Source organism: Octopus sinensis, linkage group LG17, assembly GCF_006345805.1.
Source record: "Octopus sinensis linkage group LG17, ASM634580v1, whole genome shotgun sequence".
Taxonomy (NCBI): domain Eukaryota; kingdom Metazoa; phylum Mollusca; class Cephalopoda; order Octopoda; family Octopodidae; genus Octopus; species Octopus sinensis.
The window spans coordinates 5,579,712-5,607,078 of record NC_043013.1 but is presented as its reverse complement, the minus strand read 5'-3'; the positions used below and the strand labels follow the sequence as shown (position 1 = coordinate 5,607,078).

The following is a 27,367-nucleotide window of genomic DNA, read 5'->3' as shown; positions in this document are numbered from 1 at the left end:
AACCACAAGTGCTGAGAAGATAACCACTGCGTGTGTGTGTGTGTGTGTGTGTGCATGTATGGAGAGAGGAATGGTATTGTGCCGGATGAAATGCATTTACAATGTTTATTTGTGTCCCACATCTCTGGTTCAAAATCCAGCAGTGCATGTGTCCTTCCTATTTCTATTTTTGGTAAAGACAATAGGAGGTGTTTTGAGATAAATTTGGTTGTTGTTTCTAGCAGATTAAATGACTGCTCAGAGCAGGCCTGGCCAACTCAAATTCCATTGTGGGCCACTTTAATCACAGAAAGTTCTTTATTTTGAGACAAATGTTTCACACAAACAATTTTATTTTGAAATTAACAATACTTCAAGAAAGCATCAAGTGGGCTGCAAGATAAGAGTCTGTGGACCGCAGGCCACAGATTTGGCCAGCCCTGGCTTAGAGCATTGGTTCTCAACAGGGGTCCATATAAGATTTTGTTGTTACAGTTCATGTGCAATAAATTGGCTATACTTCTAACAATACACAAAATATTTTAACAATTTTTTTGTACAATTCGTAACAATATTTAATTATAAAAATGTAATGGGAATTTTTTAAACATCAAATAGCTATGAGGGTCCACCTAAGTAGAATAGGAATCAAAAAGGAGACCATAGGCAAAAAATGGTTGTGAATCACTAGCTTTGGAGTTCCCGGGGAGAAATGGTGTTGTGTTAGATGAAATGTATTTGTAATGTTTATTTATGTCTCACAACATCTCTGGTTCAAAGTCCAGCAGTGCCGTGGTCTTCATTTCCTCCTTTATTTTTTGTCAAAGACAGTAGGAGGTGATTCAAAACAAATTTGGTTGTTATTTCTAGCATACCAAATGACTACATAGAGGCTCCCTTTTTTGGCTTGAGGTCAGCAAAGTTTTAGTATTTGGTTCATGAGAAAAAATCAATATGAATAGAACTCGTTTGATAAATCATAGAAACAAACAGTGAAAGCCAACTGTTATTTCCCTAAAAATAAACAGTCGTTATCAGAATGAAGAGATTTATTTCACAAGTTGGAAGCAGAAAACCTGATTAAACAATGCATTTTAGTTTTATAAAGATCATTAACTGGTTTGTTACAATGTTTCTGCTGAAAATACACTGCTTTTGGTTCAATTAATTTTGAAAATTTATTGAAATATTTTTGTCATTATTAAGCTGGTATTTAGAACATAAATTAGCATGGAATTTTGATGGAAGGTTTTTAGTTCAGCTCAAGTCTATCTCAAATCTTTTGTTACTGTATTCTATTGAAATACACCGACTTTCTTTCAGCTAATTTCAAAAATAACAAAGAATTTATTGAAATAACTCTAAAGTTATTAAGCTGATATTTGAAACATAAATTAACATGGAATTTGGAAGGAAGTTTTTTAATGTAGATCACTTTAGCTCTTTTGTTGCTATATTTATAATAAAATACACTACTTTTCTTTCAATTAATTTTGAAAATAATGAAGAATTAACCGAAATAACTTTGTCCTTATTAACCTGGTGTTTGGAACATAAATTAATATGAAACTTTGATGAAAGATATTCATTTACATCACTTGGTTATCCAGTATTAAGTGATTTAAATGAAAATGTGATGAAGCCTGTTATAGCTCATGGCTGTGTGGTCTGAGAAGCTTGCTTTGCAACCACAAGGCTTCAGGTTCAGTCCCACTGTGCAGTGCCTTAGGCAAGTGTTTTCTACTTTATTTTAGCCATAGGCTGACCAATGTCTTGTGAGTGATTTGATACATGGGAAATTCTATAGAAACCCTTTTATTTATCACGTTCCGTGTTTGTGGCACGTAAAAAGCACCCACTACACTTATAGAGTGGTTGGCGCCAGGAAGGGCATCCAGCCGTAGAAACATTGCCAGATCAGACTGGGCCAGGTGCAGCCTTCTGGCTTCCCAGACCCCAGTTGAACTGTCCAACCCATGCCAGCATGGAAAGCGGACGCTAAACGATGATGATGATAATGATGTGTGTGTGTGTGTGTGTGCCTTTCTATTTGTACTTGTTCCCTCTCCCCACACCACCACTTGACAACAGGTGCTGAACCAAATTGAATAAGAACCAGACTTTAAGAAAATAAGTACTGGAGTTGATTTGCTTGACTAAAACTCTTCAGGGGTGGTGTCCCAGCATGGCTGCCGTCCAATGACTGAAGCCAGTAAAAACTAAAAATATGCATGTGTGTGTGGGTGGGTGCTTGCGTGAGTGAGTCTACATTCTCCACTCCCTCGCCCCACCCTCGTGTGTGTTCACTGACTGTGAACAGTGTTGCTGTTGGCAACGGCGATGTTCTCTGCATACAGTGGAATAACAAAAACATGTCTGGGGTCTTTTTGACATGTTATGTAATCTTGGTAATCAAAAGGCTCGATCACTTGCTTCCAGTTTACTGGACTGTTTGTTGTTTGATAGACTGAGTGAGGTGGCGGAGGGGTGTGTGTGATTATTACCTTGCTTGGAGGGTTAGAGACAGGAAGAGCATCCAGCAATAGATAAACCTGCCTCAACGGAGGCAGTAGAAGAGTAGATGTTAAATGATGATGATGATGATGATGATATGGAAAAGTGGAATTTCACCTGAAGATTGCAGTCACATGAAACTTGAGCCACAAGGCAAACTCTCAGCTTCAGTTTAAAAAAAAACTTCACACACATACACACACACACACCAGACTTCTTTCAGTTTAAATAATGATAGAGATGATGAAAACTTCATTATATAAGTACATTAGAGTTCATTATATAATTATTATGTCATTAAACAATATTTTATAATTATTATATTATATAACATAATATAATAATTACATTCACAGAACATTATTAGTTCAGTAGCAATAAACCCCAAGCTAATTAATGTGGTCTAATTAGTTCATATAATGATGAATCATATATTAGTGTAGTTCTAATTAACCATTAATTAAAAAAAGATGTTAGTTTTACAAGAGATTAAGCAGCAGTCTTTCATTCAGTGTTATACCCTAACATACCCCGATGGACGTATATTGCCATCTGTTTAAAGACTACCCCTGTAACTCTGTAGAAGGTGTTTAACCCTAGGTCTGTTTGGATCTAGCAAACCTGTTGTCAAAGACATTCCAGCCACGACTAACCTGCGGTATTTTTCCCAACATAGAGCATCTAGGGCTACACTGTTTAATGTATGTTTCCATGTTCCTACTCAGGTTAGCCTCTGAAGAAATGGATCTGTGGGCACAACAGATGTACTGTGCCATCTCTCTCTCTCACTCTCCGCCTTTTCTACCACTACTACAGTGGCATCTGCTCCTCAAAATAGGCTGGTCTCATTCCTCTCCTCTTCCACTCACTTCTCTCATCTCTCCTCCTTTCATCAACAGCACCTCTAATCCAGCAGTGACCCCTACACCCAATCCTCCCTCCCATGGCTGCAGTCTAATGACTGAAACAAGTAAAGGAATAAAAGAATAAAACATACATTATACATATAAATATATAAATATACATTTTTATTTTTTTACTAATTTCTGTCATTGGACTATGGCCATGATGGGGGCACCACCCGGAAGGATTTTTAGTCAAACAAATCATCACCAGTTATGGGGACATAAACAAACCAACGCTCGTCATCAAGCAATGGTGGTGTCAAACACAGATACACACACACACATACATATATGTGTAAATGTGTGTATATATATATATATGGGCTTCCACTCAGTTTCCATCTACTAAATCCACTTACAAGGCATTGGTTAGCCAAGGGTTGTATATATTAATGACTTAGAGGAGGAGAGGGAGTACATCTATGACCATCGTTCAGGATTTCTGTGACTGTTAGAAGGAAGAGACGGGGGGGGGAGAAGTTATCACAAGAAGTGGGTACTTGGCCACTGGTGGTGTTTAAAAGAAGAAGGATATGGAAAAGTCCTCAAATCAAAGGAGGCAGTTCCTCCACTGTTACTATCAATAACAATTAATTAACCACAGGTAAAACACTGGCAAGATCAGTGGACTACTTAGTCACCTGATCTATCAGTTGGTGTCATATAAAAATAACCCAGTTCTGAAGTATGTGGAAGCAACTGAGTTTATTTCGTAACCATATTTGAATAATCATGTGACAATACAAAGAGAACTAAGCTACAAAAAAAGAAAAACCTTTGACTAATTGATACACAGCTGGGAAAATTATTGTCACTACATCCCATAATACGCTTCCTTGTCCTGGAATAACAATGGCTTATTGGGATTTTTACTAATGATGAAATGGTTGACTTACTGTAGTCAGCATAAAATTTACATGAATGCCAACAGGTCAGAGGGTGGCAAACACAAAGCCAGGCAGAGGCAACAGTAAATATTATAATATATTACTGCTATGTGACGCTTACAGATATAATTAAAGAAATGACAGAGGAACAGGTAATTACATCATGAACTTAATTTCTTAACAGCTGTTTCTGTTATATGCTAGAATAAGCACATATATATATTGAATTCTAACACATTCTTAAGCTAAATATTTAAATATATATAAATATTGGGTTGGTGCATAATTATTGTGGCTTTTTTTTTCAACAAATTTTATTCAACAAAAACAATAACAATATGTAACAAAGACATCTTTAAATGATTATTCTGGAGTATGTTCACCATCTACTTCAATTACTGCTTCCCATTTGCTTGGCAGACGGCCAGACCATCATTTAAAGATGTTTTTGTTAAATATTGTTATTGTTTTTGTTGAATAAAATTTGTTGAAAAAAAGCCACAAAAATGATGCACCAACCCAATATATATAAATAAATAAAGAACATTATTATTCATAAGAAATAATAATATCAGTGGCTGCAAGCATAAAAAACTTATAGGTAAATTAATAAATATATATAAAAAATAGATATAATTAGGGTACTAAGAAGCACCAAGTTTGCTAAAAATAGGAGTCATAGAAAACTCCTGCGGCTTCAGAGTTTTTTATGACTCCTATTTTTAGCAAAGTTGGTGCTTCTTAGTACCCTTATTATATATATATATTGTTTTAGTATTGGTTTGCAAGATTCTTTATGCGAATTTGTGTGTTGAAGCATGTTTTATTGCGTCCAGGGAAAGTCATTCTCTCTTAGTGCTTTATTATTTAACACACTCACTGGTTCGATTTCCACTCATTTATTTACTCATTTTTTCTCAAATTTTCATTGCACCTTGCAAAAGTCAAAAGTCAAAAGTAATAAAGCACTCAAAGAGGATGACTCTCCCCAGACACAATAAAATATGTGTATATTTATATATATATAAATATACACATCACAAAACCTCGCCAAGCTAAGTATATATATACATACTTAAGATTAAAAAATTTTTAAATTTAAATATTTTATAAGTCTTATGGTATAATATTATTGTTTTTTTATGTAAATATTGATGTTTATGTAATGATCTAATTATCGTAATTTTTTCTATATAATTATTAGACTTTACGTTTATTCGTAAGACTTTACTTAGCCAATGAGATATATTGTTCGTTAACAATTATATGAGTTGTTTAAAGTTAGGTTTCATGTATATAAACTTAGACTTAGATATGTTTCGACCAAAGATTGGTCCAGGCCATGTCTAACTTAATAGCACCACCTGATAGGATTATTCGAATCCTGTTTAAGTCAAGTTTTGTTTAAGTCAAGTTTTGTTCAAGTAGTGTGTTCTTGTTGGGTGAGTTGTATCCAGTTTTGTTCAAGTAGTGAGTATTCTTTGAAGGAATCTATCCAGACTCTGTTTAAAGTTGATGGGATCCTTTTCCTCTTTGATCTCTCTCGGGACAATGTTAAATAGGGCAGGGCCTGTTGAGGAAAAGAAATTATGTTGCAGTGTACATGTATGTTGTGATCTTGAATTGGGCAGGGGACGTATAGCCCGTGGTCCAAGTCTTGGATGAACCTTGAAGCTAATGTTTAGGTCGTTTGGGCATAGTTGGCGGTATATTTTCCACATCATACAAATGATGTACCGCTCACGGCGACGCTGGAGGGAGTAAAGTTTCAAGGCTTTAAGGCGATCCCAATAATCGAGAGCAGCCATGCCTTCAATTCGTTTAGTGAGTGCCCTCTGGGGTGACTCAATTCTGGAGATGTTTTGTCTTGTATGGGGAGACCACAGTGGGCAGCAGTATTCAAGGTGTGGCCGTACAAAGGAGGAGAAAAGTGGTGTGATGACACCTTGTTCTCTGGACCGGACAGTTCTTAAGATCCAGGAACTCATCCTACGAGCTATATCGACCTTCTTGTTGATGTGTGCACTCCAACTGAGATCGTCATCAACAATTACACCCAGGTCTCTGATATTGTTAGAGGCTGTGAGCGGTTCCCCTGAAGGAAGAGAGTATGGCTGTTTTAGTGAGGAGTTTCTTCCAAAATGCATCAGCTCAAATTTTCCCTCGTTCTGTTGCATTTTGTTTCTGTCTGCCCATTGACTCACAGCATATAGATCAGACTGGAGTTGAGTTCGGTCTGCTTCTTCATTGACGATTTGCTGGAGCTTGGTGTCATCAGCAAATATTTTCACTTTGCAGTAATGTACGACACTGGAAAGGTCGTTTATGTAGATTATGAAGAGTAGCGGACCCAAGACAGTCCCCTGGGGGACACCGCTGGTGACTTTTGCTGGGCTTGAGTGGACTCCATCAACTACAACATGTTGTGTTCTATTCGCCAAAGGTCGTTTATGTAGATTATGAAGAGTAGCGGACCCAAGACAGTCCCCTGGGGGACACCGCTGGTGACTTTTGCTGGGCTTGAGTGGACTCCATCAACTACAACATGTTGTGTTCTATTCGCCAGGAAATACTTGATCCAGTGTAGAACTTTTCCACGGATTCCAACATTTGCCAATTTTGAGAGTAGGATATTATGGTCTACCCTGTCGAACGCTTTACTGAAGTCAAGATATATGACGTCAGAGTTCGAACCTGTTCCCAAGGCTTTGAGTACATCTTCAATGTGGTGTAAGAGCTGTGTTAGACAGTCCCTGCCACAGCGAAAGCCATGCTGATTTGCATTTAGGAGTTTCTGGGTCTCCAGGAAGTCAGCCATCCTTGATCTTAACACTCTTTCAAACACTTTGATGATGTGGGAGGTGAGTGAGATTGGGCGATAGTTGAGTGCGAGGGATCTGTTTCCCTGTTTGAAAACCGGGATGACTGACTGGGATAGAAACTGTTTTGGTATATAATCTGCATCTAACGAATTTCTCCAGAGGTTGGTCAAAGGGACTGCAAGTTGGTGTTTACATTCCTTCAGGAGACTAGCGGGGAATCTATCAGGGCCTACAGCAGAGTAGTATTTGACCTCATTTATTGCTGCTACGATGTCAGTGGGAGTGAAGGTTATGTCTGCAATTTTGTGTTGGGAGTCAACTTCGTTCGCTTCTCTTACGTCAATATCAGTGGGAACACTAAAGACAGAGCAGTATTGTTTCTGCAGTATTTCTGCCATTTCTTTAGCATCGTGTTGGGGAATGCCGTTAGCATCAATCAATGGCCCAATGGGTGAGACAGTGGTTCTATGCTTATTTGCATAGGAATAGAACACTTTTGGGTTCTGTTTGATGTTTTTGATTACCCACTGTTCCTCCGCAGCTCTTTGATTGTATATGAATACATATACATGTATTGATAGCATCAATTTTAGTATTAAATAAATATATTTGTTGATAGTTATTTTAAATTTCTTATAATTATTATTATAACTTATATATTGTCTTTTTAAATCAATAATTGGTAGTAATATTCTTCCCATTGATAAATATATTTGTAGTATTTATTTGATACTATATAACTATGAATTGATTATTTCATTAAGTATTTTATATTATTTTATTTTAACTATACGATTTTTGAAAGTTATTAGTTAGCCAACGAGATATATATATAGTTAATTTGCTATAGCGTTCGTTTAAGATTGTTTGTTTGTTTTTTTGCAATTAGCTATTTCATCTTTAATTTTTTTATATTTTTATTAGTAATAATGAATAATTAATTTATTAGGTCTTTATTATACGTGCATATATATTTTTATAGAGATAATTTAAGATCTTAATTCTAATATTTATATACATTTATATATTTTCATTGATAATTTATATATTATTCAAATATTATATATTTAATAATATGAATAGTCATTTTTTTTGTAAAATATTTATGTAATTAGATATTGACTATAACTGATATTAGATTATTTGTGGGTTTCTTACCTTAAAAATTAATACTTAAAAATTAAAAATTAATATTTAACATTATAATCGATTGTATGACATAATCATAATCGTTAAGTTTCTAGTTTGATAATAGAGTTTTTTATAAGAAAAATTATTATTTTATTTATTTCTTAAAAAATATTGTTTAAATATTTCTGATTATTTATTTAAATATTATAATTAACCTAAAGATTGACTATAACCATAATTCGAATTATTGTTATTCGAATTGGTTAATGGGCATGAAACGATCGTAGTGGTTTTACTCTTTATCTTATATTAAACTTTTAATACTTTTTGATAGTTATATTTAAAAAATAAATAAATAAAATAAAATAAATAAAATAATAATAATAATAATATATATATATTTAAAAATTTATAAGTATGAATTTTATATTTTATATATTTTTTATTACTTAATTTTATTTGTATGTATTGGTTTATGATTTTCACTGTTTGATTTGCCTATTAGTGGTTTTGTCGCTAATTTAATATAATATATATACATATGTAAATATCAGAATGACAAAAGAATAAAAGTTTCTAATGTCATGAATTTCATTAGTTTACAGCTGTTTTTGTTATTAGAAGCATATGTATATTGAACCTAACACCAGATTATTAATATTACCATGGCCTAAGCGAAATATGTGTATGTGTGTGTGTACTGCATTACCTCTGGATATCCTTGTTGCTTATTTTGATTATAATCACCTTATTTTAAATTGTATGGATAATACCATACTAAATTCTGGTGCCTCAACTTAAGTACCATATTCATCTGAATCTAAATTTTATATAAATGTATATATATATATATATAATATATATATATATATATATACATACACATATACACACACACTCACACACACATACATGCACATCTGCATTAACAGGATAATGGGTACCATTATCTTTTGCCTCTGTATCCAGTTAAGTTTGTACTCCTACATCCTTCTGTCCACATCCAAGCAAAAACAGGATAAATTATTAGGGGAAAGAATCGCATAAAATCAGAATAAATATAAAACTAATGACTGATATTTAAATTCATGCATTTAATATGCATGTTTCCAATATTTATGCCTGATAACATTTACATAGTACTATCTTCTTCAGGTAGTATTATGCAAGGGTAGATACAAGAAACATGTACATTAAATACATTCAAAATATCAACCATTGGTTGTGTACTTATTGTGAGATATTATATATATATGTATGTATAAATTTATATATATACATGTATAGTAAAGGAATAAGAATGGACTGCTCAAGTTTTGGTTACATGTTACCATAGAATGACGATTTATTGAATAATGCATGTATTACATAATTTTATATTATCATGTAACCACACCATTTCATCAGGTTATATTGAATCATACCCTAGCAAAATAAATCTGTGATATATATGTGTGTGTATATATATATATATATATACATATATTCTGGAATAGGGATGAAGCTGGGGTAGGATGGAGAATAGCAAGAAGGGATGTAGCATTTAATAAGGGCAGGGACAGAGAAACAGGTAATATACAGGGAATAAGGAAGAAGTGAAGATGGAAACAATAATTTAGATGTACTGACAAATTAATATATACATATATACTTATATATATACATATATACATCAGAGAAAACAAAAATCTATCTGAGATTTAAGAAATATTAGTAAAATAGTCTGCAGCTAAGGCTAACCTGGGCCATTGTTTCCACAACATTGGTGTGTCTGTTCCTGATCTTCACCAATCTTTCGGTAAAACTGGAAAATATAAAACTACGTCGCTAAAACCAACAGTGCAGAGAACATGTCTTCGCACTTTCACCATCATATTTGCAATATATTTTTTTTTTACTTAAGTCATTTTTTTTTTGCTTCTTTTCATATAAATATGTACATATATATACATATATGTGTTTGTGTGTATGCATGTGTGTGTATATATATATATATATATATGTGTGTGCATGTGTGTGCACATATATACATATATATACACGCACATGCATATATATACACACACACATACATATATATATATATATATATATGCGAACACATTCATGTTTCACTTTTGAATTTGTTAAGCTTCAGAAGTGCAACTCAATTCATCTAAAAGTGAGATATATATTTGTCACCGAAAGTGCTCAATAAAGCATTAAAAATCAAACAGAGCCATACAACAATGTCTGTGTGAAAGAAAATAGAACAGAGCAGAAGTTTCTTTAATATATATCATACGATTGACACACATGTATACATATCTATGTGTATATATATATATGTATGTGTGTATACATATATGTGCATTTTTGTTTTTGGAATTTTTTAGTAAAGAGTTAGTTTTTTTTTAAATATTTTTTGTCATTGATTTATTTGTTTGTTTTGTGTATAAATTTATAGTAAATATATAGGTTAGTGTGTTGAAAAGGGTGTTTATAAGAAGACCAGAGATTAGGATAGATACATATGTTTCTTTATGTCAGAGTTTGTGTGACTGTGTACAGGTAAATATATTGGTGAATGAAATTCAAAGTCTGAATTTCATGTTATATTCTTGTTTTTTACAATTTTACAATACTACATATTATGAAAATACAAGTACTTTCATGCCATCTCTAATCTTCAGGTTTATATAGTAGCGGCATTAATCAACAGTTAATAACAATAACAAAATGATTGGATTATCATTTAAATACCTTCCAATAGACTCCAGGGGGCTGAATCTTATGAACTATTAAGACATCACAGTTTGGTGATCATGCCAACCCTTAACATCGACAGAGTCTTATCCTTAGAAGGATTTCAACCAATCGGCATGCAGCTTAGACATCACTGCCTGCTGAAGTTTGTTAGAAGGTATTTAAAGAATAAATTTAGTTGTTTCACTACAGATGTCAATTGTGAAGAAGAACAGTCAGTTAACACTCCTACTACATAAGCAGGAAGATTGCAAAACATGGAAGTACTTACATTATTATAACATGTAATATTGTTAAATTATTTTTAAAAATACAAAAATAAAACAGATACAAAAACATACACACACACACACACACATATATATACAGACACATACACACACACACACACACATATATATACAGACACATACACACACATATATTTGTATATATATATATATATATATATATATATAGACACATATATATATATATAGATAGACACATATATATGTATATACATATATATATATATGTATATATGTGTGTATGTAAGTATAATTAATTATATGTATGGAAACATGGTTCCTTTTTACTGAAAACAGACAAAATATACACCATTGTTTTTTTCACACAAACTATAACAAAATGAGAGAGAGAGAAAGAGAAAAGGAAAATCAAGATGAGTGGTTTTTGTATTTATGTGTTTGTGAATGGACGAAGAGATGTCCAGGGGTGGGGGTGGGGCTGGGTGTCAAAGGAATATGAAAGATCGTCAATGAAAAAAAAAAAAGAAAACTATGATAGAAATTATGCAAAAGTGTCGTAAGTCCAAAACGTTGCTCTTTTTCAGAAAACGATAAAATAGTTTCACCATTCCATAGCAAAACCGTTATACAACACTTTGACAATTTTTTTGATATCTTGGCATCTGAAGCAGCTGGAGATACGATAGTTTGACCAAAAGAACTGGTTATAGCAAGCAAACATAAATATTGAAAAAAATGCATTTGGACATACGACAGTTTAACATAATAGCAATGACACACACACACACACACACACACACAGTGTACTGTTTTATTATTTGTGGGATCAACAAAAAAAGCATTCCAGCCAGTAAAAGTTATATAAAAACCACAGTGAAATGTGAACTATTAGAAGTTTCATGCTCCGACAGTACAATAGTCAGACAAACTTGTCACCCAGAATGATTGCATGATTGTACATCCTCTGTTTATTAAATTTTACACAAATTAAGACATGACACAGAGGAAATTGAACATAAAGATTGTTTCCACGTAAAGCAAGTGCAAAATAGTCAGAATAGAGATAATGTGCTCTTTAAAAAACACAACAAAAATCAGGAAATAAAGCCATGTTTTGCATGTGGAGGCACACACCTGAGGAAAAGTTGCCCATTTAAAAAAGTAGAGTGTTTTTGTTGAGGTAATATCAGACATATATAAAGACGCACTGTAGAACGAAGATGATGAAACATCAGAACAAAGGAAAAAGAATAAATAATATGCCATCGGAAGAAATTGGTAATAGAACGGTGAGGACATTTAAGGGTAACACATGGTGTTACGAGAAAAAGATAAATTTTTCAGTGAGTTTGTATGTAGTGTAACATTTGAAGGTCAAACGAAAAAGGCAAAGCTTTATGTATTAAAAGATTCACTTAATCTATTCAGCAGAGAGTGGATGGAACTATTCAAATTGTGGGATACACCCCTAAGTGTTTTGTGTGGAAATATAGTTGGGTCAGTCAAAGGTTTAGATGAGGTTGAGGGACTGAAACAAAAAAAATTACAGTAAAATAGGGAACACCTATTTGTAAGCCATACAAAATGAAAAATTGATCATGATACATTGTTCAAATGTAGATGCTCCGTGGTCAAGATTACACATCGATGTTGCTGGTCCTTTAACCCTTTCGTTACTGTATTTATTTTGAGATGCTCTGTGTTTCTTTCAATTATTTTAAATATAACCAAGAATTTAGTAAAATAAGTTAGTTATCATTCAGCTAGTGTCAGGAACATAAATTGCAACTAAGGTTTGGTGGTATATTTTAATGCAAAACTTATGCAAACAAGACATTTGTACTACAGAGCCAGAGCTGGTTTTGGCCGGGTTGGTAACGAAAAGGTTAAACGGTTCTTACTACTTAGTGGTGGTAGATAGTTTCTTGAAATGACAAGAAATTTGTAAGTAAAAAAACTAACCTACTCAACTGTGATAAATTTTTTGCATGAATTGTTTGCAAGATTTGGCATCCCACACAAGATGGTGGGACACTGGAACACAATTTGTGTCTAGCAAATTCTAAAAGTTTTGTGAAATGTTCATGGTGGAACATAAAACAACGGCACCATACCATTCCCAGATCTAATGGACAGGCAGAATGCTCTGTTGATACCTTCAAGAGAGCTCTTAGAAAATCAAATAAGGAAGTCACAGATGAGGTAGCTCTCCAACAACTTTTAAGAGTGTACTGTGTGACACCAAATCTAAATACACCAGCAGGTAGCTCACCAGCAAAGCTGATGTTTGCCAGAAAATTAAAATCAGTCTTTGATAAATTGCTATCTGGCAAGAACAGAAAAATGCCATGGAAGACATAACAAGATTCTTCAAAACTGGTGAAAAGGTGTATATGAGAGCATACAAGAACGGAAAGCAGAGTTGGGAAAATGGCGTAATTACCAAATGCAGAGTTAAAAATGATGTATTGGGTAAAAAGTAGAAAAGGTATACGAAAGAGACACCAGAACCAACTGAAAAACAGATTCATGGAAAGCAAACCAAAGAAGTTGGAGGAACCAATGGAATGGTTGTATGATGCATTCCAAATACCAACACCACTGCAAGGATTATGGCAGCATTCACCTACTTAAACAAGGAAACCATCCAGAAGAGTTGCAGTAGATTCCAAACTCTTCTGGAGGTTGTGGTTGAAGCCAATGGCAATTTTATTGAATAAATTTACTCTTTAATATTTCAAGATATTTTAATGTAATTTTGGTAAATATATCTGTTAAAATGAGATGTCAGTGTTATTTTCAATTTTGCGTAATTTAAACAACAGTTTATTCACCGCACCCTGTATAGATATGCGTGTGTGTGTGTGTATAAATAGATAGATAGATAGATAGATAAATAGATAGACAGACAGACAGACAGACAGACAGACAGACAAATAGATAGTAATATGAGTGCCAAAAGACTTAGTGTTATTAAGCAAGAAAATTTAATTGAAATTATCTTTTACTGTTAAGGGCAATATTTTCTGTATGACAAATTCTGGTAAAAAAAATGGAAGACAATCTCGAGACTTTAATTAACTAAAATTAATTAAATGTAGACTGTAGTGGAATACACATACACACACAATCTAACTATCATCATTTTACATCAGTTTTTCATGCTAGCAGTCCAACCAATATATATATATATATAATATATATATATATATTATATAACTTCCATCAGCTAACTTACAAATACAAAACAGTCATGTAGTACTCAATACACAAGAGAAGCATTTATTGTATCACAATAAACTAAAAAACAGCTGACACACAATTAGATTACATGGTTAAAATTATGCCAGTTATAAACTTGTATGGGTTCTGTGGAGCAGAACTGGGGAACAGAGAGCATGCAATTAATGAGATTGTAAATGGCAAAGAATGAGCCCTGATACACAGTTGGGGGGGGGGGGTCAGGGACGTTCCGGTATTGGCCACGTTTGGTTGGTGCTTTTTATGTGCCACCGGCATGAGAGCCAGTCAGTGGGTCACTGGCATTGGCCACATTGATAACCCTGTATTTTCTTTTATCAAAACCCATGAACTTTTCAGCACTACCACGTGTGTGTGTGTGTGTGTGTTATTTTACTTGTATGTTATCTTACTGCATATCTTTTAATTGCTTCACTCATTTGACTGTGGAATTGCTGTAGCAACTGCAATACAGTTGTAATTACTCTTTAGTTTTCTACTTGTTTCAGTCATTTGACTGTGGCCATGCTGGAGCACCACCTTTTAGTCAAGCAAATCGACCCCAGGACTTATTCTTTGTAAACCTAGTACTTATTCTATTAGTCTCTTGTGCCAAATCGCTAAGTTACGAGGACATAAACACACCAGCATCGGTTGTCAAGCGATGTTGGGGGGACAAACACAGACACACAAACATATACACATACATACATATATATATATACACACATATACAACAGGCTTCTTTCAGTTTCCGTCTACCAAATCCACTCACAAGGCTTTGGTCGGCCTGAGGCTATAGTAGAAGGCACTTGCGCAAGGTTCCACGCAGTGGGACTTGAACTCGGAACCATGTGGTTCGTAAGCAAGCTACTTACCACACAGCCTAGTGTAAATATCATTCAGATGTTATCTTCCTATTGAAATAATCATTTCGCCAAGATGCAGGTCTGAAGAAGTGCCACTCTAATGTTTAAAGCCTAAATATTCACTTGGTATTTTTAGCATGAACTGGCACTGAAAGCAGAGTTGGTACAGAAACATTTGTAACTGATTATTGAAGATGTGTTAAAGTAATTTTTTATCTTCTTGTTTGGATTATATTTTACAATTTCCTACACCTACACAACAATCTTACTGTTGTTATACTTGGGTTTTCTAAACCTGAAGAATTTTGATATAACTTAAGATGTTACAATATCTTTGAACCAGTTTCAATGGCCATAGATATTTCTATAAAAAGCAACGTTCTAAACATAATTTGTGTTGCTCCTTAAAAAAAAATCAAAACCTAGAAAATTTACCCAAATAACTCGAAGTTTAATTGTGTCAGCTGTCATTCATTTTATTGTTTTACACACATACACAGATATAACAACATCATCATTTAACATTCAGGTTCCACACACACACGATGATGAAAAAGATGGCATATAAAGAAAATGAAAATGAAATTTTATATATATAGCTCAGAGTTTGTAAAATTGTGTATAGATAGATAAATACTGTAATCAATCAAATTCTCTCAAGTGAAAATCAGACTTTGTTAGAATCTCTCTCTCTCTCTCTCTCTCTCACTCACACACACACAAAAGAAAAAAATTGCTGCCACTATATTGGGCTGGGAATAAATATAGAATCTATAAATATCACAAAGAAATATATCTTGTCTGCGAAATTAATTAAATGAAACGAGATGGTCGCCCTGCAAAAGGAACCAATTATTATTATCAGCTGAAATTGTTAGAATTGGTGAAATATCACTTGGATTAGCAGAATCGGTAGATCATCAGAGAAAATGCCGAGTGGCATTTTCAGATGGATTGGTAGAATACCAGGAAGAATGCCTAGTGGTATTCAGTTCCATCCTTTTACAAGCCTGCTTGAGTTAAAATCCCTCTGGGTAAATGCAAGAGAGCTGGCTTAGTGTTTTTTCATTTTTTTCAAAGTTAATTAAAAAAATTAGTACAAGTTAGAGGGAAGAGCCAGTTTCCTTTTAACACTTTAGCATTCAAACCAGCCATAGCCAGCCCAGATATTTTTCTGTTCAAACTGGCCAGATCCAGCCTCTTACACCTATCCTGCAATGTGATTCAAAAATAAACAATCACACATCATCTTAACTTCAAAGCTATGAGATAATGCATGGTCAATTCAAAGCAATTTGAATAAATAAGCACTGCATTTGACAGAGTAATCTGAATACAGTCTTGCCAATGCTGTCTTGCTTACACTGCTTTCCTAAACCATCTTGCTTATACTGTCTTCCTAAACCATCTTATACACACACACACACACACACACGCACATGTAAGTATATATATATATATATATATATACACACACACAGATATATACACACACATAGATGTATACATAGACAAATACACACACAATGTTCATCAGCTGATTTTTAAACGGTGTGGGGGGAGAGACAAATAAAAATAAAAAGGAGTATCATTAGTGAGGTGAGAATGGTGAAACAGGGTTAATTATGGGCCACTTCCCCTTCCACCCAAGTCCAACAAATGAAATAACAACAAAGACAAAATGTCAATGATAGCAGTCGTGATGAAGATAAAAAATCAGATTATTTTAATGTCAGGTTATGAGAGGAATTGATAATCAATTGAAAGAGTTCTTGAAATAAAAGGGAAAACAGAAAGAAGAGTTGAAAGTGTGAAGGCATCAATAAAAGGCTTGTTCATTGCCAGTTTTCCATGGGGGAATATTACCTTGCTTGGAAACAGGTGAAGGTTGGTGACATGAAGGGCATCCAGCTATTGAAAACCTGCCTCAACAAATTATGTCTAACTCATACCAGCATGGAGAAGTGGACGATGAGGATGACAACGACAAGTGTTGTGGCACAACTCTTGGACTGTGGAATTTGTAATGAGGTTTTTGATTCCTGGTTTAAATTTATGTCACTTCACTTTGTATGTGGAGGAAGGAGTGGCTGTGTGGCGAAGAAGTTTGCTTCCTAGTCTTATGGTTTGGGGTTCAGTCCCACTGTATGGTACCTTGGGCAAGCTTCTCCTGCCATAGCCTCAGACTGACCAAAACTGATATCATGTGATGGTTGTAAGTGAGTGTCACTGTCATACATGCAGTGTTGTTCATTTCTAGTTTTCCATGAAAACATGTCTGGCCAGGGGGACAATATTACCTTGCTTGGAAACAGGTGAAAGGTTGGTGACATGAAGGGCATACAGCTATTGAAAACCTGCCTCAACAAATCATGTCTAACTCATACCAGCATGGAGAAGTGGATGATGATGATGATGATGAGGAGGAGGAGGATACTTATGCCACTCACTCATAGCCTAGAAATATAAATGAATGTCACAAAACCTCTTTTCTTTTGCTGATGAAAATGTTAAGGTCTTTGTGCCCCCACTGAAGTGGAAAGTGAACATATAGTTTTGATGAGTCTTAAATTTCATTAATTAAATTAGAGGCTTGATGATTGAATTAATAATCATTTAGATGTCAAGCTGGCAGGGTTGTTAGCACGCCAGGCAAAATGCTTAGCAGCATTTCATCTGTCTGTATGGTCTAAGTTCAAATTCTGCCAAAGTTGTCTTTACCTTTCATTCTTTCGGAGTTGATAAAATAAGTACCAGTTAAGTACTGGGGTTGATTATTGCTCACCCCCCAAATTGTTGGCCATGTGCCAAAATTTGAAACAAATATTATAATAATATCAATAGGGTCTACTTTCGAAGAGGGGTTAAAAAGGAAAGTTCCTTTGTCTTTTGCTTTTTTTTAAATCAATTTTTTCATGGTTTTTGATTTCAGTTCTTTGATGATATTTCAATAACAACTACAAGATTTTCAACATTTTTGGCATTTAACTTAAAAAAAAAAGAAAGAATGTGGCTATCAGTATTTCTTGCCAAAACATTTTCAACACACTTAATAGAATCTATGAGTTATTGGTTAACTATAAAAAAATAACACAACTAGACAGGAAAATATTTCACTAGTTACCTATAAATAAAAACATGGAACTAGACAGGAAAACTATTTTGTTGGCTAAACTAGCCTAAAGGAACGGAACTAAACAAGCTTCTGAAGTCATGACTGGACGAAATTCCTAAGTTTTGCTCAGCTTTTTATAGCATTTTACATCCATTTCTTTCTTCTTTTTTTTTCCTTTTGTTGAAGCAGTTATATTTACATAAATTAAACAAAAATGATTGAAGAGAAACAGCTCGGATCAGCCAGGGGGTATATGAACAACAAATCTAGGTATAGTAAATATCATACAATATAAATTATTGATTTATTAAAATCATCTCCATCTGTAAAGGATGTATCGTAATTGGGACTCTATTGATTACAATTACGAGGGTTCCAGTTGAACTGGTAAATGGAACAGCCTGCTCCTGAAATTAACGTTCATGTGGCTGAGCACTTTACAGATATGTGCGCCCTTAATGTAGTTCTCAGGGAGATTCAGCACGACACAGAGAGTGACAAGGCTGGCCCTTTGAAACACAGGTTCAACTCATCTTTGCCAGCTGAGTTTATTGGAGCAACGTGAAATAAAGTGTCTTGTTCAAGGACACAGGGCCAGGGCATCACCAGGAATTGAACTCATGACATTATGATCATGACATTATGATTAGCCTTTAACCTAACTACTAAGCCAAGCACCTTCACATATAATTAAAAGGCCATTAAATCCAGCTCTATATGAGAAGAGGAGACACACTTAAGCATCAAGAATTCTCCAGAGATGACATATCATTGAAGAAAAGGACTAAGGGGACTGTTGTGGGCACACGTTTCAGGCTCAATAACTGTCATCAGCATGACAATTGTTCAACCATGTCTCCAGCAGCCAAAATACTTGGACTTATATATAAAAAAAGCAGAAAAAATTTATGGCCTAGGTAATTTGCATAATTTAATAAAAATAAAACAAGAGAAATAATTCAGAGTGACCAGTGGCATGTATTTGAACAACATAGGCAAATACAGGTATATTAAATATCATACAATAAAAATTATTGATTTTTTGAAATAATATTTGCCTCTAGAGCAATGGTTCTCAAACTTTTTAATATCCAGGAAGGATTCAAACCCTGGATTTTTGTAGGGGGCTTCACAAAAGTAAATAAATAAATAAAATGCAAGTCAATTAAAGAAAAATTTATTATATTTATAGAGGGAAGACTGTCAGGGGCTGCTGGAAGGATGCTCAAGGGTAACATGCAGCCCCGAGAACTGCAATTGAGAATCACTGCACTAGAGCATGTATCCTAGTTACCAGATGCCAAATTAAGACCAGCTCTGTTGGCCGATGCCCTTCTTTCTGTTGATCAGCTGACCATGAAATAAGAGAAGAGGAGGCAATCTTTTTGTTGTTGTTTACCCCAGATCAGGCCCGGTGAAATAGATTTAACACCAGGGGCATTCCTGTTCCATATAGTTTCATATGAAAAACACGTGGCTGAATGCTAATGGCTTCAGATAACCAACCATATGGCCAAGAATTCATATACTACGAGTAATTATATACGGTCCCCTTAAGCAGTACGTCTAACAAGCAGGTGAAGCCGTCCATTTGCAAAATAAGAACAGTATATATGTATATATTCTTTTACTTGTTTCAGTCATTTGACTGTGATCATGCTGGAGCACCGCCTTTAGTCGAACAAATCGACCCTAGGACTTATTCTTTGTAAGCCTAGTAAATATTCTATCGGTTTTTGTTGCTGAACCACTAAGTTACGGGGTCGTAAACACACAAATATATACATACATACACACACATATATATATACGACGGGCTTCTTTCAGTTTCCATCTACCAAACCCACTCACAAGGTTTTGGTCAGCCCAAGGTGCCATGCAGTGCGACTGAACCTAAAGGTGCCATGCAGTATGACTGAACCCAAAGCATTGTAGTTGGGAAGCAAGCTTCTTACCACATAGCCACTCCTGCGCCTATACATATAAGGCGGTGAGCTGGCAGAATCGTTAGCACGCCGGGCGAAATACTTAGCAGTATTTCGTCTGCCGCAACGTTCTGAGTTCAAATTCCGCCGAGGTCGACTCTGCCTTTCATCCTTTCGGGGTCGAAAACATAAAGTACCAGTTACACACTGGGGTCGATGTAATCGACTTAATTCCTTTGTCTGTCCTTGTTTGTCTCCTCTATGTTTAGCTCCTTGAGGGCAATAAAGAAATATATATATATATTAGGCACAGTAGTGGCTGTGTGATAAGTGGCTTGTGTACCAACCATATGGTTCCGGGTTCAGTCCCACTGCTTGGCACCTTGGGTTGACCAAAGCCTTGTGAGTGGATTTGGTAGATGGAAACTGAAAGAATCCCGTCATGTATATATATAAAATAAGGATTCAGATAGAATCAGGTACTTGGAAAGATATGCCCCAGGTAGGGGCATATCAGGTAAGGTTGGATAAAGCTGTGGTTCCAGCTTATGGTTGGTAGGTATTGAATAGGATATTTCGGTGTGTACACAGAGAAAACCAACCCTATGAATATCTAGCCCCTAGAGGCTGGTGCAAAGCATGTGTTACATTGAATTGTACATTGTTGGTATATACTAGGGTGTCTGACAAGTAGTAAATCCCCTCGATTATACATGTGTGTGTATGTGTGTGTGTGTGTGAATGTGTATATCCATATATCTATATATCTATACATATATCATTATCATCGTCGTATAACATCTGTCTGTCATGCTTGCATGAGTAAGATAGTTGACAGGGGCCAGCCAGGTACAAGACTACTCCAGGCTACTGTTTTTGTTTTGGCAGGGTTTCTATGGCTGGATGCCCTTCCTAATACCAACCACTCTACAGAGTGGACTGAGTGCTTATGTGGCACCAGCATAGGGGAAGTCAGACTTGGCATGGTTTCTACAGCTGGATGCCCTTCCAAATGCCAACCATTTTACAGTGCGGGTTGGATACTTTTCTGTGGCACCAGCACCATAAGGGTCACATCATAACTTGCAAAACAAGGAATTTTGAGAGTGGCGGTGGTGGTGGGGGGCATTGGAGGAGGGGATCTTGTGTCAGAAGATGAAAGGTTAGAGTGTGACAGAGAGACAGAAACAGGTGTCTTACTGTAGAGGAGGTACATGGTTACCTGGAGAGAGAGAGAGAGAGAGAGAGAGAGAGAGAGAGAGGAGAGAGAGAGAGAGAAAGGGAGAGAGAGAGAGGAGAGAGAGAGAGAAAGGGAGAGAGAGAGAGATGGAGAGAGAGAGAAAGAAGAGCAGGGACAGAAACAGGTGTACTGATGATGATGTAAAGGAGATACTTGGTTACTTAGAGGAAAAACAAGAGAAGGAGAGAGAGTGATCAAGAATGAGAGCAGATACATGGCTACCCAGCCATGTATCTGCGCGTGTGTGTGTGTTACATGGATGTGTATATATAAATGCATGCAGGTGTGTGAGTGTGTGAAAGAAAGAGAGAGAGAAAGAGAGAAGGGGAGAGAGAAGGAGAGAGACTGAATGGTGCAAAAGAGAAGTTGGTTGTGTATGGAGGGAGTAATTTTAATGTGGAAACAATGAGACATGAGAATGTGTGTGTGTGTGAGTGTGTGTGTGTGTGCATGATGTGTGAACTCATGTTTATACATCTGTATGTTGTGTATGTGTGAATATCTGTGTATGTGAGTGTATGTGTGGTATCTATGTTTATACATGTATGTATGTACGGATGTATGTGTGTGTACATGTGTTCAATGTTAATTAAAACCAAACGTCATACTTACTTTTCAAGCATTTCATTATCGTCCGGGTCAGCATTTTCATATGTAAGGATCTCTTTGAAACTCAGCTGATACCTACACAAAGACAGAGAAGCACATATTCTTTATAGTCAGTCACATAGTTTTACACACACACACACACACTTACATAGTTATAGACATATTTACACACATAGTTATAGACATATTTATCCATATATAGTTACACACGAATATGCATACACATATACACATATATGTAAGTCACATTGTTGAAGCTGTTCATTATATGTAAATTAATTAATAACAATAACAAGCATATGTTGAGGGAAGAAAAGTTAGAGGTAACGGATGGTGGTAGACAAATAAATTAGGAGGTTAGGGGTTCAATTCCTACCACTGTCAACTTGAGTTGTATATAATGTATGTCCTTGAAACGGCTAATGAAAATAATGAAATTATTGTGTATTATACTCAGGTGCACCACAACTCATCAAAGGTGCACATACAATACATAGAATTATGTACAAAAGTCAGGTAAGTGAACAGTGTAAGAGTCATGATATACCTGTGTGTATGTGTATGGAGGGGGGATATCAGGTGTAGTGTTGGCAAATTTGAGGAAGCATGGCAGTTTTAAAGGATGCAATGTCTTGGCAACTAACAACTGATGCAGGTAATTTGTTCCATGCTTCAGCAACTTTGAGTGTAAAAACATGTTTCGAAAAGTCATGGGAGCTGTGCAGTTTTCTGACTTTGTAGGCACGCCCACGTGAGTTAGACACATGGAGTTCAAAAAGGTGCTTAAGGTGCTAACATTAACCCTTTCGTTACTATACTTCTGTTGGAATGCAATGTCTTTGTAGGAGTTAATTTTGAAAATAGTGAAGAATTTAGTAAAATGATTTCATCGGTATAAAGCTGGTGTTTCAGGCAGTGAGCTGGCAGAATTGTTAGCAAAATGCTTAGCGGCATTTTTTCAGTCTTTATCTTCAGAGTTCAAATTCCACTGAGGTTGACTTTGTTTTTCATCTATCCGGGGTCAATAAAATAAGTACCAGTTGAGCACTGGAGTCAATATAATTGACCTATCCCCACTCCTGAAATTCCTGGCCTTGTACCAAAACCTCAAACCATTATTAACCCTTTCGTTACTGTATTTATTATGAGATGCTCTGTGATTCTTTCAATTATTTTAAATATAACAAAGAATTTAGTAAAATAACTTAGTTACTATCATTAAGCTAGTGTTAGGAACATAAATTGTGATTAAGGTTTGGTGGAAGATTTTAATTCAAAACTTTTGAAAACAAGACAATTGTACTCAGAACCAGAGCCAGTTTCAGCCGGGTTGGTAATGGAAGGGTTAAGCTGGTGCTTGAAACAAATTAACATGAAATTCTGACGGGAGGTCATTTAGATCATTTTGACCTCTTAACAGACATTTTCTTTCAATTTCCATGCAAAAAAAAATTTTTTTTTTCATCATTTATTGTGTATCTGTATATAAGGAAGAATAAGTACATAAATTATTTTGGATCAGTTACGATTTATTATGAAGTTACTGATAGAAAAGACGGATAATATCATGAACAAAGTATTTTGGGTTAGAAATAAGTGACAGATACCCCAGGGTACAGTGAACATATATTTTCCTTCAAATATATATTTACTAGTGAACTTTGAACAAAAATATACGAGATATGTTAAGAGGTTAAACCAGGAGGTTTGCATCATAGAACCAAGGGTGGTCTCAAGTAGGCTAGTATGAAAAGGATTAAAATAGCCTCAAGCATTTTGGCCCAATGCTCTAACAATCCTATTACTCCAATATCTTACACAGACACAAAGCCTAAATTTTGTGTGTGTTGGGGGACAGACACTAGGAATAAGCAATTATATCAGCCCAATCATTAGACTGGTAGATCATTTTTATTAACTCCAGAATGAAAGGCAGAATTGACCTCACGTAGTATTTCAACTCTGAGTGTTAAGAAATTAAAAGAAATGCCTCTAAGTATTTTGTAGGACATACACTAACAACTCTGCCAGCTCACCACTTTTAATAGCCTCAATTTTGGCACAAAGACAACAATTTTAGGGGCAGGGTTTAGATGATTACATCAATCCCAGGACTTGACTGGTATACTATTTTATGGACTCCAGAAGGATGAAAGCTAAAGTTGACCTCAGTGGAATTTGAACTCAGGAATGTAAAGAGCTGGATGAAATGTCACTAAGCCTTTTTGTCTGATGCAGTAATGTTTCTGCCAACTTGCTGCCTTAATAATGATTTCAAATTTTGGCACAAGGTCAGTAAACTCGGGGCAGGGAAAAGTTGATTACATTAACCCCAATGCTCAACTGGTACTTGAAAGAGGCAAGGTTGACTTTGGTAGTATTTAAACTCAGAACATAAAATGCTAAGCATTTTATCCGGCAAACTAACAATTCTGTCAGTTTGCCACCTTAATAATAATAATAATAATAATAATAATATAATAATAATCTATTCTACCATAGGCACAAGGGGACTAGTCAATTACATTGACCCCCCAGTGCTTCACTGGTACTTAATTTATCAACCCCAAAAGGATGAAAGGCAAAGCTGGCCTTGTTGGAACAACAACAACAACAACAAGAGGAGGAGGTGGTGATGGTGAAGATGATCTTTAAGTTCTGAGTCCAAATTCTGTGCTAAGATTGACTTTGCTTCTCATTCTTTCAGGGATGATAAAATAGGTACCAGTTCAGCCCTGGGGTTGATATAATCAGTTTAGTAAAATATCATTCAGCTAGTGTTACGAACATAAATTGTGACTAAGGTTTGGTGGAAGATTTTAATTCAGAACTTTTGAAAACAAGACATTTGTACTACAGAGCCAGAGGTGGTTTCAGACGAGTTGGTATTGAAAGGGTTAAATTAATCATTTGTTAACCCTTTTGTTACCATATTTCTGTTGAGATGCTCTGTATTTCTTTCAATTACTTTAAATATAACAAAGAATTTAGTAAAATAACTTAGTTATCATTTAGCTAGTGTTAAGAACATAAATTGTGACTAAAGTTTAGTGGAAGATTTTAATTTAAAACTTATGAAAACAAGACATTTGTACTACAGAGCCAGAATTGGTTTCAGCCAGGTTAGTAATGAAAGGGTTAAATAATGGTGATGATGATGATGATGATAATGACTTGTCCCTTCCCCTCAAAATTACTGGCCTTGAACCCTTCAACAAAACCAGCATCCCATTCAGGGGAAATGTTGTGATCTTAATTACTTTTATGCCAAAGAAACCAGGTAAACTGGTCTTTTTGTTCCTAGGGTTTGAGAGAAATTAAAGAATGATAAAAGATATTTTGCTCAATGGAGCTCCTGGGAATCCTTCTTTAATCTGTGAGGTGGGTGGAAAAGTCTTTAAGTAGCATTAGTAAAGACAAGTAGAAAAAGACAAAAAAAAAAAATGAAAAAAGAACTAATAAAAAAGAAGAGATAACATTTTCTGGAATAATTCTTATGAATAAAAACCATTGAAAATATATCTCACAGTATGAATTCCATCCCTCATAAAACCACCCCCCAGGATGCAAAGCTAATGTTAGGGGTTAACTAGGTCAGGATAAAGATATTTTATCAGTAAAAAGTCAAGTGGTGATGGTAGTGGTGGTGGTGGTGTTTGTGGTGGTGGACTGTGATTACAATAGCAGTGGTGTTTGTGGTGGTATTTGTGGTGGTGGAGGCGTTGGTGGTTGTTGTGGTGGTGGTGGTGGTATTGGTAGTGTTTACAGTTGTGATAATGGCAGTGGTTGTGGTGTTGGTGTTCGTGGTAGTGGTAGCCATTGTGATAATGACAGCGGTAGTGTTTGTGGTAGTAGTGATGTTGGTGGTGTTTGTAGTTGTGGTAGTGGTAGTGTTGTTTGTAGTGGATGAAGGTTGGAGGTGAAAATATCAAAGAGAAAGTTGTCATTTGTCATCTTAGATAAGAATTGATTTAATGTAAAACAAATGACAGGTAGTAGGTGGGGATGGTGGGGAGGAGGTAAATCAGTTTAGTCCCCTAGCAGAAGGGAGTGATAAGGGAGTGTTAACAACTGGAGAGGGTAACCGCTAAAAACATCTCATCTCTGTAACTCTTTAACTAGTATCAGCTCCAGAGCTACAGCCATGCTGGAGCATCGCTGTCATCTGTTTATTTTTCAGTCCTCCTCCTCTCCCTGTCACCACCACCATGACCATGACCATCCAGAATGTAAATTGCCTTGGATAGGAGAATGGTTAGGGGCAAGGGACTCTGCAAGTGCAGTGAATATTCATAAAAAAAATAAATAAAAACAAGCTATTGCTGCTATTCTTGTTATTTAGCCCTAGGTTAGCCTTGATTAAAAAGAAACCTATGGTCAAAGATATCTCTAGCACCAACCAGGCCTGTGTTTTACTCAGGCACACTGACCCCAAGAGCATGTTATCCAACAGAGGATCTTTGTCTTGGAAGTTACTCAGAGACCCTATCAGTGCTGGTGCCATGTGGTTGGCATTTGGAAGGGCATCCAACTCTAAAATTAAAAACATGCCAAAACTGACCTCACCTCTGCTGGTGCCACGTAAAAAGCACTCCATCCACTCTGCAGAGTGGTTGGTGTTAGGAAGTGCATCCGACCATAAAAATATTGCCAAAACAGATAGGGAAGCCTGGTGCATTCTGCCTAGCCAGCCCCTGTCAAACCGTCCAACTCATGCCAGCATCGAAAGCAAATGTTAAATGATGATGATGATAGTTTCAGTGCTGTCTATTTGGTAACGGCTGATTCAATGCTGGCAGACGTTGTAATGTTCTCCCATTCTCTTTCCCACTTCTTTCTGGTCATGTGTGGAAGCATATTTCTGTTTTTTCCAACACCCTGTCTCTAACTATAAACTGTACCTGAACTTCAAAGACCAAACTACAAACTGCCGACTACACCAGACCGCTATCATTTATATGTAGTGGTCCCGGCTATTCTCGTCAGAGGGTGTTGTACTCTGACCACAATAGAAAGCAACATGCAATTCACTTACCATTTTTTAACCCCATTTATTCACAAAGAATAAAGTCAAAAAACAGAAAGACCCAAACAACTCTGTATTTGTGTTGTAGTTAAGTTGGGGGATTAAATGC

At 35.5% G+C, this 27,367-nt stretch overlaps 1 protein-coding gene across 4 annotated transcripts in view; it reads right to left on the bottom strand.

The window, feature by feature from the left end:
* Positions 1-27,367, bottom strand: part of LOC115220766 (pyruvate dehydrogenase (acetyl-transferring) kinase, mitochondrial) — a 139,079-nt gene that overhangs the window by 22,492 nt on the left and 89,220 nt on the right. For 2 of the 4 annotated variants that reach the window (XM_036510280.1, XM_036510279.1), the window contains exons 3-4: positions 22,236-22,307; positions 9,979-10,057 (exon numbers count right to left, since the gene is read on the bottom strand). In XM_036510280.1, the coding sequence (XP_036366173.1) occupies positions 9,979-10,057; positions 22,236-22,307 (151 nt within the window). The remainder of the gene's footprint in view (positions 1-9,978; positions 10,058-22,235; positions 22,308-27,367) is intronic. The other 2 variants (XM_029790907.2, XM_029790906.2) reach the window with 1 other exon arrangement.